At 53.4% G+C, this 13,041-nt stretch overlaps 1 protein-coding gene and 1 long non-coding RNA gene across 3 annotated transcripts; one reads left to right on the forward strand and one right to left on the reverse strand.

The window, feature by feature from the left end:
* The first annotated feature begins 1,155 nt into the window (after positions 1 to 1,155).
* FNDC10 (fibronectin type III domain containing 10) lies at positions 1,156 to 3,165 on the forward strand. Of its 2 annotated transcripts, none has more exons than XM_027975794.3 (2): positions 1,156 to 2,564; positions 2,718 to 3,165. In XM_027975794.3, the coding sequence occupies exon 1, from the start codon at positions 1,157 to 1,159 to the stop codon at positions 1,832 to 1,834; it is 678 nt and encodes a 225-aa protein (XP_027831595.2). In that variant the 5' UTR covers position 1,156; the 3' UTR covers positions 1,835 to 2,564; positions 2,718 to 3,165. The 2 variants fall into 2 exon arrangements, with proteins under 2 accessions (XP_027831595.2, XP_027831594.2); XM_027975793.3 differs by having other exon boundaries at positions 2,824 to 3,165.
* A 6,438-nt stretch (positions 3,166 to 9,603) lies between these two features.
* LOC121816079 (uncharacterized) lies at positions 9,604 to 12,984 on the reverse strand. The gene is made up of 2 exons (XR_009595847.1): positions 11,983 to 12,984; positions 9,604 to 11,434 (listed from the first exon to the last, which is right to left on the reverse strand). It is a non-coding gene; the product is annotated as an uncharacterized LOC121816079 (long non-coding RNA).
* Positions 12,985 to 13,041: the final 57 nt, after the last annotated feature.

A 13,041-nucleotide genomic window follows, 5' to 3' on the forward strand; every position in this document is an offset into this window, starting at 1 on the left:
GTGAGTGCTGAAGACCACCTCATCCCTCCTCTCTGTTCTCAGCTGAGAGCAGCACCTGAAAGGGGCTGCGGGGAGACCAGGGTCCACGGGACAGTGGCCAGGGACCCCTCCCCCTTGCTGCTCAGAGCTGTGCTCCCTGCACGTGAGGCTCTCCTCCTTCACATCCAGTCAGGTCAGGCAGGCTTGGCTAGGCGCCCCCTGGCCCTGGAGAGGCATCCCGACGACATGGGCGGGTCCGGTCTCATGCTGAAAACAGGAGTAGGGGAAGGTGTGTGCCCTTCCTTCCCGGGGTAGTGAGGTCCGCCCGCTGCATCGGGTGGGCTTGTGGAGGGTTGTTGCCTTTGTGCAGTCCTGCTCTCTTCTAGGAGATCCAGAGGGCTGCCCGAGGGCCCTATCTGCGGAGCTGAGGGAAAGATTAGAGTGGTCCACCCTGTAGCTGCCTCTTTGGTGCAGAATGAATAGTTTTCAGATGAGGAAGCCTCTTCTAGATGGCGCCTCTCCCAGGTCGGTGTAGTCCACCTCTCAAGGAGCAGAAGCCAGGGGTGGGGGTGAGGGGGCGTTTCCATCCTCATCCCTTCCAAGTTAGGGCATGTGGGACCCTTTCTTTGCCGGTTGCCACCGTGGGTCTGGGATGCGGCGGTGTGAAGCTGCGCGCGCTCCAGGCCTCTGGTTCTCCCTACCCAGTGGCACACCGCGTCCTCGCCGGGCATGGCCAAGGAGAGTCGCGGAGCTGCCCCCGTGGGCCACAACTTGAGACCCCAGTTCCCCAAAGCCACGGAAAAGCCCCAGAAATGCCTGGCAGGGCTCCGAGGGGAGCTCACACGGCGAGAGGCCAACAGGCACAGCGGCCTCGACACAGCTGACCACAGCCGGCCCCCGCCCCACTCGCGCGGCCGCCCCTCTCCTTCGCGATCCGATCTCCAGGTGGCTGCAGCCCAGCGAGGGTTAAGGGGGGCGGGACGTGGGGCGGCCCCGCCTCCGCCGCCGCGCCGGGTCCAAGCGCGCACGGGGCGCGGGGGCGGGTCGGAGCGGGCGGCGGCGGAGGGCGCGGCGCGCCGGGCGAGCGCGGGGAGCGGTGGCGCGGCCCGCGTGACCCACCGGCCGCGCCCGTGCGCCCGCGAGCCCGCGCCCCGTCGCCGCCCGGCCCAGCCGCAGGATGCGCGCCCCGCCGCTGTTGCTGCTGCTGGCCGCCTGCGCGCCGCCGACCTGCGCCACGGCCGCCCCGACGCCGCCGGGCTGGGAGCCGGCGGCCGACGCGCCCTGGTGTCCCTACAAGGTGCTGCCCGAGGGCCCCGAGGCGGGAGGCGGGCGCCTGTGCTTCCGCAGCCCCGCGCGCGGCTTCCGCTGCCAGGCGCCCGGCTGCGTGGCGCACGCCTCGGCCGGCCGCTCACTGCGCGCCAGCGTCCTGCGCAACCGCAGCGTGTTGCTGCAGTGGCGCCTGGGGCCGGCCGAGGCGCGCCGCGTGCGCGCCTTCGCGCTCAACTGCTCGTGGCGTGGCGCCTACACGCGCTTCCCATGCGAACGCGTGCTACTGGGCGCCTCCTGCCGCGACTACCTGCTGCCCGATGTGCACGACGGCGTGCGCTACCGCCTTTGCCTGCAGCCGCTGCCGCTGCGAGCCGAGCCGGCAGGCGCCCCGGAGCCCGCCGCACCCGCCGAGTGTGTGGAGTTCGCCGCCGAGCCTGCCGGCATGAGGGAGATCGTGGTGGCCATGACGGCGGTGGGTGGTTCCATCTGCGTTATGCTCGTGGTCATCTGCCTGCTCGTGGCCTACATCACCGAGAACCTCATGCACCCGGCCTTCGGGCGCCCAGGCTTACGCAGGCAGCCCTGAAGCGCGAGACGCCTGCCCGCCTGGCCTCTACTTGCCCGACTAGGGCGCAGGAGGCCCGAGCCCTTGGTCCGCTCTCCCCTCGTCGCTCCTGCTCCCTCTTTAGGACCTCCACACAGGGCCTTCTGGAGATGGATGGGTCACCGGTCCTTACTAGGGCCTGGAGTCACCGGACGACCTTCCCAGCCGAGCAGCTGACTCCCAGATTCCAGTTCGGGACTGGCCCTTGGGCCTGAGGAGAGGTGCCAGCCGTGTCCAGGGCTCTCCTCGCTCTCCAGAGGGGCCGTGGACCACGGAGCCCCTTTTCAGAAGAGCCATCGGCAGCCCCTGGCCGTCACCCTGCGCCTCCAGCCCGTGCCGAGTTGGAAAAAGCCAGGCTGTCGTCATGGCTTGGTCACTGTGTACTTGACCAACTCAAGGGCCCTTGGAGCCTGTCCTCTCCCCGCCCCTCCCCGCCCCGGTGGGTTTAGGTAGCTTCGTGCCTTAGTATCTCGGGCCCATTGCGGGAGCCAGCCACCCGTCCAGTACTGTCCGAAAGGATCTGTGGCCCCGATGCTGGCAGCTTGTGTGTGCTTCTGGCTAAAGACCCCTGGGAACCCTCCCTTCAAGCTTTGCAGGAGTGATTGGCCTGGGGAAGCAGGGTCCTGCGGCGTTTCCTCGTTTGAGCATCCGACAGGCTGGAAGCCACGGCTTAGCTCAGCAGGCGGCCCAGCGTTCAGCTGTTTTATCCAGGGTGAGTGTCCCTGATGTTGGGGGGAAGCTGGTGCTTTGCCTGGGCTGGGTTCCTTCCCTTTCCTTTTGCGTTTCTGGCGAGGACTTTCCTTGGTGACTGGGGGCAGGTGGCTGGGAAGATGGGACTGGTCTGAAAGAACAGTGTTGTGTGCAGAGGGCACAGCACAGATGCCAGCCTTGCCCGGCTTGACCTGCCACTGTGGTCTGGACCCCAAGCCTCAACCACAGCATGACGGACAGTACCGTCCACCCCTTCCTAGAGCTGCTGGAGATGCTGCTGCCTGCCGGGCCCCTCCACCCTCTCACCATGGACTGAAGACTGGCCTCGCCCCTCTGTGGGCACCAACCACATGACAACGCCGGGCTCTGTGTGAGCCCCTGACTCTGGCCATTCTGGACCTGGCACCTCTGGAGTCACTGTGGCTAACTCCTCCCCGCTCACCCCAGCAGCCACCAGTGACCCCTACACCGGTAGCCTGGCTGGTGCCCTCGCAATGCCCACTCCCTACCTCTCTGCCCGTGCTCTGCCCACCCCTGGTGTGGCACTGGCTAGGTGTGAGCCTGGTGCCAGTGTCTAAATGTCCATCACTCTTAGACCAAAACCATTGTTTTGTGTACTTATTTGTGACAGGGGAGAGATGGGGTAGGGGGAAAGTTGAGCCCCTTTTCCTAGCTCCTCAAGCATCAATCAGTCCAGTGGCTGGCCCTGGACCCTTTGCCAGGTCACCTGGGGTCAGCACAGGCCAGGGGCACAGCCCTTGCAGTTTGTGGCGGAGGAACAAGCAGCATGTCCCTGGCTGGCCTGTCCACCTGGGGAGCAGGGGAAAGCATCTCCCTGCCTGCTCTGTTGGGTGGGGGCAGGGCAGCACTGCTGTGGTTAGAAAGAGCCCAGTCTCAGGGACTATCTACTTGAGCAAAGACAAGCTGCAATTAGGCGCCTCCAGGAGAGCCCCCTCCCTGGACTGGGTCTCCCCATGTGGTGCTGGAGCTAGGGTGGGGGGCACAGGTTGCAAGCAGGGCCCCTCTGGCCCTTCCCCCACCCCACCCTGGGCCTCCCCAACCTAGGCTAGGGTGTCCTTGAGATTCTGCAGCTGGTGGTGACCCTTCTGAGCAAACAGCTGTGGGCGGGCCAGGCTCTGAGGAGTGACTCATCCCTGCCACCAGGGGGTGGGGGTGCAGTACAGTGTCTAGACAGCCCTGGGAGTAGGAGGGGTTTTACTTCATCCCGGCTTCCTGGGGGCCTTCTGCATCCCCCTGCCACCTGTGAGGGCGCTCAGGTGTCTTCCACAGGCGGGTGGTCCAGCCTCCAGCTCCTGTGTGCGGCCGGTTTCAGAGCTGGGGCCACCATGAAGTTGTTGGAGGTCTGCCCTGGATCCTTCCCTCGCTCTGCACCCAATCTGGTCTGTGGCCCTGATTGAATTCATGTCAGGTAGAGCCTCAGGTCTGTCCTCCCAGCTGATTCTTCAGACTGGTCAGCCCTGACCTGCAGGCTTCTGCTTCAGAGATGACTTTGCAGGGCTCTGTTCAGGGGCTTCTTAGAGGCCCTGTGCCCAGCCCAGCACTGTGGTGTGGGAGCACAGGCTCCGGAAACAGCCTGGAGCTGATGTTCAGGAAGAGCACTTATGAAGCCTTGCCATCTCTGAAGCTGCGCTTTTCCCCAGTAGCCCCTCAGTCCTCCCCAGGGGGTGCAAGGGACACTCAGACTTCTGCCCTACCGAGTCCCCAGTCATCCATCCCCACCATGTCCTGGAGGAGCCTCCCTCTCCTTTTCCCACCACCCTCTCTGACTCATGCAAGGCTGGTGGGGGGACATGCATCTTCCCTGTGCCCTGGAGGTAGGGTCCTGATGCCCGTTCCTTGGTCAGGACTTCGCCCTCCTCACTGGTGCCTGAAGGTAACTTGCCTACGCTTGTGATTTTTCTGCTGTGGGGCAGAAAGAACTGTTCTGCTTCTGAAACACTGAAGGGTTGCCTGGCTGTAGGCCTGGCCTGGCCTTTAAAGAACCACGCACAGCCATCAATGCCTCTGTCTCATCTGTGAAGTGTAAACAGGGCCAGTCTTAGGGGCCTGTTTGGAGGCTTATGTAAGGTCAGCCAGGCAAAGGGTTAAGTGTCTGTGCTGTTACTGTCCATGCCATGACCTGACATGCATCTGGGCTGAGATCCCCAGGGCTGCATGCATAGCCTGATCCTGCTCAGAATTCTGGGGTCCTTGAGATTCCGCTACCAAACGCACGCCCTCTGGTGCCCCAACCTGCCCCACAGCTTGTGTTCCACTCAGCCAGCAGGAGGGATCCAGTCATTCTGTGAACACGTGCCCAATGCCCTGTGTGGCTGGCTCTGGAGTCCCGACAATGACACCTGTAGGCTAGATGCTTGCTTGCTTGCCTGCCTGCCTGTGTGCTCAGGCCCCTCTCCATGGCCCCCAGGCACCTGCTTGCACTGTTGGTCCACTGGCTATTCTGGCCTCTGTCCTCTTAGGAGAAATGGGTTTCATCTGTGCCGGTCTGTGAGGACCTCATGTTCCTGGGGGCTGATCAGCTAGGGGACACAAAAATGTGCAGACAGGATTGGGTGCAGTGGACAAAACATCCCTCCACAGCGGCAGGGTGTGGGGCTAGTGTTTCCCTGGAGATATCAGGATCAGTGGTCTGGGCTGTTGGATTTGGTCCAGAGGGACAGCCAGGGAGCCACTGGAGACCATGGCCTGGGGGATGTGCAGTTTGGCCACTTCAGCTTAGAGTCTAGAGAGTCCTGGGCCCTGACAGAGCCTCCTCCAGCCTCACTGCAGCTTTTTGGGGACTGGGAATGTGTCCTCGCTGAGCCACCTGAGAGAGAAGGTAGCAGCCCCCTTCCAGGGAGCGGTCAGGCTGCACCTGACCTGAAGGCAGGAGCCCAGGGGCCATGGGCACAGACTTCTTTCAAGGCCCCCGATTTCCCTCTCTTTTAGAGATGCAGCTCAGATGGTAAAGCATCTGCCTATAACGTGAGACCCGGGTTCAATCCCTGGGTCGAGAAGATCCCCTGGAGAAGGAAATGGCAACCCACTCCAGCACTCCTGCCTGGCAAATCCCATGGACAAAGGAGCCTGGTAGGCTACAGTCCATGGGGTCGCAGAGTCGGACACGACTGAGCGACTTCACTTTCTTTCGCACTTGAGAGATGCTAGTTCATTTCTACCTTGTATTGGCTGTGTTTTCAAATCTCCATTTTTTCCAGTGGTCTGGAAATATGTTCTTTCATAACTTCTATCCTCTTCCTGTTTGGCTTACAATGAAACATTTGGTTAAAATGTCTGTGTTTTTTGGGCATGTCTTTCTGGTTTGTCTTCTCTATCTATAGGGATGTCAGCATGCTACTTCTTTTTCCTTTTTTATATTTGGCTGTGCTGGGTCTTAGTTTCCACCTGTGGAATCTTTAGTTACAGTATGTGATATCTAGTTCCCTGACCAGGGATTAAACTCAGGCCCCCTTGCATTGGGAATGCAGTCTTAGCCACTGGACCACCAGGGAAGTCCCTCTCTTTTTTTCTCTTATGAGTCTGAATGTGAGTCAGTCACTGCTTTGTCCTCTTGGTCACATATAACAAAGCCAGGTTTCCCTCACTCTTAAGTGGGGAGTGGGTGGGCTGGGATGGTGTCTATAACATCCCAGCTCTGCTGTTAGCCGTGTGTTAATTACATGGCCTCACATGTCTGGGACCTGCCTTTCTTTTCCTCCCCAACTTTTATCTGCACTCTCTCCTTCCTTTGCCCCGGTGTCTCTGTTCTGCTCAATTAGGATTCCAGTCTGGCAAATTCTCCCCATGCCTGTTCCCTTCCCTCCTGGAAACCACTCTGATCTTGTGCTGCTCTTTTTTTTTTTTAATCTCTACACCATGTCTTTGAGATTTATCCATGCTGCAGAATGCACAAATATTTTTGTTTCTGTTCATGATGTACAATTTGTAGTGTGTGTCCCTCAGGCTGACTTGTCCTCACCCCTGGAGGAACATGGGTGGCTGCCATGCTGATCACTGTGTCGCCATGAAAACCCTTGTCCATACTCGTCAGGGACCTGTGTGAGGACTTTTCTAGGTGAGAGAAAGTGGATCTTAGGTGTGTGCACACCTAATTTCACCAGTATTATCAGCTTGTTTTTAATGGCTATGCAGAGAAGTTTTGACTTACTGATGTCTCACAAGTGCTCTGCACCACTCTTGTGTTTTATCTCGTGCTCATCTGTCAGCGCTACAGCAGGAACTGGATTTGAGTCTGTTCTGCTCATTGGAGAGGCTGCCTACCACTTCCCAGTCCTATTGGCTGTTTGAGTCTCCCCTCAGATGAACTGCTCATTCACGTTCTTGTACAACTTCCCATCACTATGACTTTTCCCCCTTGGTTTTCAAGAGCTCTGCAAATACCCAGTACTGTCCAATAGGACTTTCTGAAATTGTGAAAATGTGCTTTATCTGTGCTTAAGTGTCCTGGGGCTGCCCCAACAAAATCTCAAACTGGGTGTATCAGAACAGGAATTTGTCCTCTCGTGGCGTGGTTCTGGAGGCTAGAGACCTGAAACCTTTTGCAAGTCTCACTGTACTATTGAGAGAGAGCAATACCATTCACTGTATTATTGCTCACTTTAATGTTATAATTTGATTCCATCTGCAAAAGACCCTTTTTAAAAAAATGTTGTTCATTTTTTGTTGTGCTGGGTTTCCGTTGCTATATGTGGGCTTTCTCTAGTTGTGGTGAGCAGGGCTAGGTCCATGGGCTTCTCATTGCAATGCCTTCTCTGGTTGCAGAGCAGGGGCTCTAAGGCACTCCAGCTTCACTAGTAGTGACCCACAGGCTTAGCTGTCCTTTGGCATATGGAATCTTCCCAGATCAGGGATCAAACCCATGTCCCCTGAATTGGCACGTGGATTTTTAACCACTGGACGGTTAAAAATGGATGGTTAAAACCATTTGGACACCAGGAAGTCCAAAGACTCCTATTTTCAAATCAGAGCACATCCACAGATAACAGGAGTTAGGGTATCAACTTACTCTTTTGAGGAACACAATTCAATCACAGTGGTCACTAGTCAGTAGCTATCAGTCATTGTGGATACTGTGGCTAGTGTAACTGAGAAATTGCATCATAAGTTTTAATTAAGTGTTCAGTTTAAATATCCATACTGAACAGCATAGTTCTAGATACATACCTTTGACCATTTAGCTGTCACAAATATTTTCTCCTGCATCACTGACTCAATGGACGTGAGTCTGAGTGAACTCTGGGAGTTGGTGAAGGACAGGGAGGCCTGGCGTGCTGCGATTCATGCGGTCGCAGAGTCGGACACGACTGAGCGACTGAACTGATACTGTTAACATTGTCAGTAGTGTCCTTTGTTGAAAACATAACCTTAATTTTGATGATATCAGACCTATCCTTTTTCCCCTGTAAGTTGTATGTATTTTTTTGTTCTAAAGCAATTCTTGCATACCCAAATAATACATAAGTGGTCTCCATAAAATATTTCTTTCAACTGGCTTTATGACTTTACTTTTTCTGTTTATGTCTTTAGTTGCCTAGAGGGCATCTTTGTATATGGTGTGAGGTAAGGATCCAACATTTTATATCAGTACCCCAATCTGGTCTGCAGAAACAATCTATCCTTTTCCAGTATGTGGATAGCCCCACATCACATACCACACCCCCACACGTGCATAGGTCTTTTTATGGGCATTGATCTGATTGTCTTTTCCTATTGTCGTACTCTATTAGTCTTATCATTATAATCTTAACATCTGTAGGGTGAGTTTCCACATTTCACTCTCTTTAAAATGGATTTAGTGAGACTTATGATTCTGGCCAAATGAAGTGACAGGGATCAGAATTACTCTTTCACCTGAAGCAACTAAAAAACCATACAAAATATGTGAAACAGTTCTAAATACATTGGCTATCGTGCAATGAAGGGCCATGACCCCTAATGAGAAAGGAAAGAGATGAACTGAGTTCTGTGACTGTTCCAGCTTACCGTCTGGAGGACTTTCAGGATGCAGAGCACAGAGGAGAGACTCAGGCAGAGGCCAGTACTGTCCTGACTTGAGTGGATGGCTCTGGGAAGCCAAGATGGCTGGAGACTGAGGGGCAGAAACTGGAAGGAAGAGGAAGTGAAGATCTGTAGCTTAGGACTGACTGGTGTGTGTGAGGGAATCACCGGACCAAGAAAGGAAGCAACAAATGCAATCAGAAGCAAAATTCCTGAGTTCAAGCAGGGCCAGGAGCAGTGTCGCTAACAACCAGCCAGAGTGCCAACCCACCCACACTGATTCCATGTATAGCAGTTGCTGGAGGCTGCCCCATACCTCATTGATATTCTGTTCATTTTTTCTGTTTCATTTATACTTTCTATCTGTATATCTTCTATTTAATACCCTTCTCTTCTTCAATCTCTAATCTACCATTAATCCCATCAGTATATTTTTCATAGCAGATATTTTAGTGCAATCTATAAAAGAACAAATTGATAAATTATACTTCATCGAACTTAACTTTTGACTTTGAAAGACACTGATCAGAGAATAACACAAACTGCAAGGAGAAAACATCTATAAATCACGTGTCTGGAAAATATACATATACACACATAACTTAAATTGGGGCTCCCCAAGTAGGTTAGTGTGAAGAATCTACCTGCAATGCAGGAGACACAAGACACCTCCAGGGATTGAACCAGACACCCTGGTTCAATCCCTGGGTTGGGAAGATCCCCTGGAGAAGGGCATGGCAACCCACTCCAGTATTCTTGCCTGGAGAATCCTGTGGACAGAGGAACCTGGAGGGCTACAGTCCATAGGGCTGCAAAGAGTTGGACATGACTGAAGTAACTGAGCACACAGCACAACTTAATTACAACACAATGTTAAATGCACAAATGATTTGGACACCTCATCAAAGATGACCCAGCAACAGCAAATAAGCACCTGAAACTATACTTCACTTCATTAGTAATTAGGTAAATATACGTTAAAAACACATTGAGGTACCATGAGACATCAGCTATTAAAAACATTTAAAACTGAAAAGATTTTTAATCACATCAAATGCTGGCAAGGATGTGGAGAAACTGGAACACTGCTTGTGGGAATGTAAAATAGTACATCTGCATTGCAAACAATTTGGCAGCAGTTCTTTAAGAAGTTAAATGTACATTTGAACATGTGATCTAATCATCCTGTGCTCAAGCATTAACTGAAGAGATATGAAAGAATATGTTCATATGAAGTTTCATTCATGGAAGTTCACAGCAGCTTTAACTGTAGTAGCTAGAAGCTGGAAACCACCCAGGTGTCCATCAAGAGGTGAATGGATACATGAAATGGGGAACACCCATACACTGGAATACTTCTCAGTAACAGAAATGAACCAACTATTTATATGTGCAAGATTACTGGTGAATCTCAAAATGAGTATGCTGAGTGACAGAAGTCAGACTGCCGCCCACAAAATAAAGAGAGTACATACTCTATGATTCCATTTATGTAAAATTCTAGAAAATACAAACTAATCTATACAATAGGAAAACAGCTCAGTGGTCACCTGATGAGATGGGGGGGCAGGTGGAGGGGAGCCCAAGGAGGAATTCCAAAGGGGTATAGGCAACTGTTGAGGGTGATGCATGTTACCATTGTATTTGTTTTCTGACATATAGGACCTTCCCCTACCAGGGACAGAACCTATGTCCCCTGTTGTGGAGGCAGAATCTTAACCACTGGATTGCCAGCGAAGCCTGTTGTTACTATTGGCACATGGATGTACACATATGTCAGAACTCGTCAAACTCTACCCTCTAAATGTCTAGTTATATGTCATTAAATTGTCTTATTTATCCATCTCAGGTTGTTCTATATTCTCCAGCTCTTGAGGAATTCATTATCCTGTTTGATGAATATGCAAGTTACCTTGTGGGAGCTCATCCTGCTTTCAATCTTTTATTGGTAATACTTGCTCATGGAGTGTTCTTTGTCCCATGTGACCCTGGTGATGGATATGTCCTCAGGGAACATTGGGTCCTACTTATACTGGAGCCCGGGGATTCTAATGGTCCAAGACTAAGTCTACTTTTTATTTCAGCTTGGGGTTCCCATGCCACAAACATATAAAATTAAAACTCAAGAGATGCTGGTAGCCTAAGCACAGACAGTGCACAGAGCGCTGTCCCCCCCTGGGCACCTTCCCCCTCAGGTATCTGCTAGATGAGCAACTGGTGTCTCCAGAGGAACGATGTTTCTAAATTCTCTGGGCATATGCAACACAGCCATCTTGGATGGAAAAGGAGGCCCTAGCCCTTTTCAGCTCAGAGTCTGTGAAAGCAGTGGGAAAGAGAAGCACAGAGTGCTAAAAACTGTACAGAGCCATAAGAGCAAGTTGAGGGTGCTACTGGGAGCATAAAAAGGCCAGGGGGAGAAGGCAACGACAAGGGTGAGCTTTCTTGAAGCCCGTGACATCTGTCTGCAACTCTCAGGGCCTGGCCTAAGACCTGAGGTATGAGGTTGCCTTATGCAGAGGTAAAAAAAGGTAATGGACAAGCAGTTTCCAGCTGGTAATCCCTTAAGTTCTAAAGAGGAAGCTGGGAAATGTGAGGTAGGAGAGCTCAGTATTGCACTGGGATGGTCAGACCATAATGTCTTTGAATTACATTGGGAAAACACATGGGTGGGGGGTGTTGTTTTCAAAATGTAAACAGCACTATTATTTGTGGTGGGTGTAGCTGGATGGCATCACTGACTCGATGGACCTGAGTCTGAGTGAACTCCGGGAGCTGGTGATGGACAGGGAGGCCTGGCGTGCTGCGATTCATGGGGTCACAAAGAGTCGGACACGACTGAACGACTGAACTGAACTGAAAAAGAAATACATGTTCAACATAAACTACAAAGTCAAGGGTGCTTTTCTCAAAGTACGCATAACCCTACTGCCCCCGTTCTCACTGCCTCAGTGTTCTGTCCTCCTAGACTTATGCTATAGGTACATTTAAATACATAGAGAGCAGAGGAGCCCTCATTCCTCCTGATTCATCCCTCACACCCCTCGCCCCTGAACCGGGTCTTTCCAAGTAAATGACTCCTTGTTGCAGTCATGCACTGTCCCTATCAAGGGTCCTGACATACTCTAAGGGTCTGGTTCTCAGCCTAGTTTTTTCCGTGAAAACATCAGTAATAACAGGACACTGGAACATCAGTAAGGGTGGTCACTCACTGCCCTGGTTTCTGAGTTTCTCCCTCTCCAACAGGAAGACTATCTTCTACTGGTGCCCATGGTCACACTTAGTCTACAGAGATATAAAATGCGGCCCCCTCCCCACATGCTGTTTCAAGCATCCTGTTCTACCTCTGTTTGGCTCCAGTGACATTTTTTCCATCGGGATCCCCAATTCAGAGCACACAATACCTTTTCATTGCTGCCACCCCTTCACATCATCCTTTCTCATCACTTCTGGATCCATAGTAGAGAATCGCCATTCCCTTACCCCTCCCTTTGTTGCGCATAACATTGCAAAACATCAACTCAGTGACCACTCCAAGCGGCTGGAGGACAATAAAACCGAGTTGACTAGTTTCACCGTCATATCATGACCCCAAACCTCTGGTCCGCACTGCGTGCGTGCTCAGTCACCTCCGACTCCTTGGCGATCCTATGGACTGTAGCCCTCCAGGTTCCTCTGTCCGTCGAATTTTTCCAGGCAAGAATACTGGAGTGGGTTGCCATTTTCTACTCCAAGCGACATTCCCCACTCAGGGATCGAGCCCGCTTCTCCTGCATTGGCAGGCAGATTCTTAACGACTGTGCCAGTGCCTCCAAACAAACCCAAGGATTTAAGTTAATTTGCTATCCCAACACAGGAGGTCTCCTCACACTTCCTACGTCTCATTTCTAATCGTCTTTGCAAATACTTTCACAACTTCACTTAAATGTCAAACTTTGCAGGGTTTTCAGAGCACACCCACGCGCTGGTATTTGCGAGAGGCTAGTAAGAGGCTGGGGCAGTCATCCAAGAATGGGCGCGGGGCTCGGCCTAGAGCGGTGGAGGCACGGCGGCAGGCGTGAAAACAACCGGGGCCGACTTGACGCTAAAGAGGGAAGCCGGGGGAGACCAGCAACCTTCAACGTACGTCCCAGTTGCCGCGGCGCCTTGTACGTCACTCCCGGCGACTGCGAGGGCGCGCGTGACGTCACTTTTGTCGGCGCGACGCGTCGCGCGTCAGTCCCGGCGACAACGGCTTGCGACGTCAGGACGCCAGTTCGAGGCGCCGGACAGACTGCAAGCCCTGGCCCTGACGCTCGAAGGCCAGCCAGCGGGGGGTGGGGCCTCCCTCGGTCCGCGGCCCAGCAGTCGGGGGCGGTGTGGGGAGGCTGCCTGGACGCCGCACATACGCCCCCGCCGCGCGTCCTGACGCGCTACGTCGCCGGCGCCCCCGCTTCCGCGTCATGACTTCCGGGCGTGGAGGC

Source organism: Ovis aries, chromosome 12 (assembly GCF_016772045.2).
Source record: "Ovis aries strain OAR_USU_Benz2616 breed Rambouillet chromosome 12, ARS-UI_Ramb_v3.0, whole genome shotgun sequence".
In the NCBI taxonomy this organism is placed as follows: Eukaryota; Metazoa; Chordata; class Mammalia; order Artiodactyla; family Bovidae; genus Ovis; species Ovis aries.

What these genes read in the sequence shown, in the direction of transcription:
- FNDC10 (XM_027975794.3), top strand. Translation starts at nt 1,157, where the DNA reads ATGCGCGCCCCGCCGCTGTTGCTGCTGCTGGCCGCCTGCGCGCCGCCG.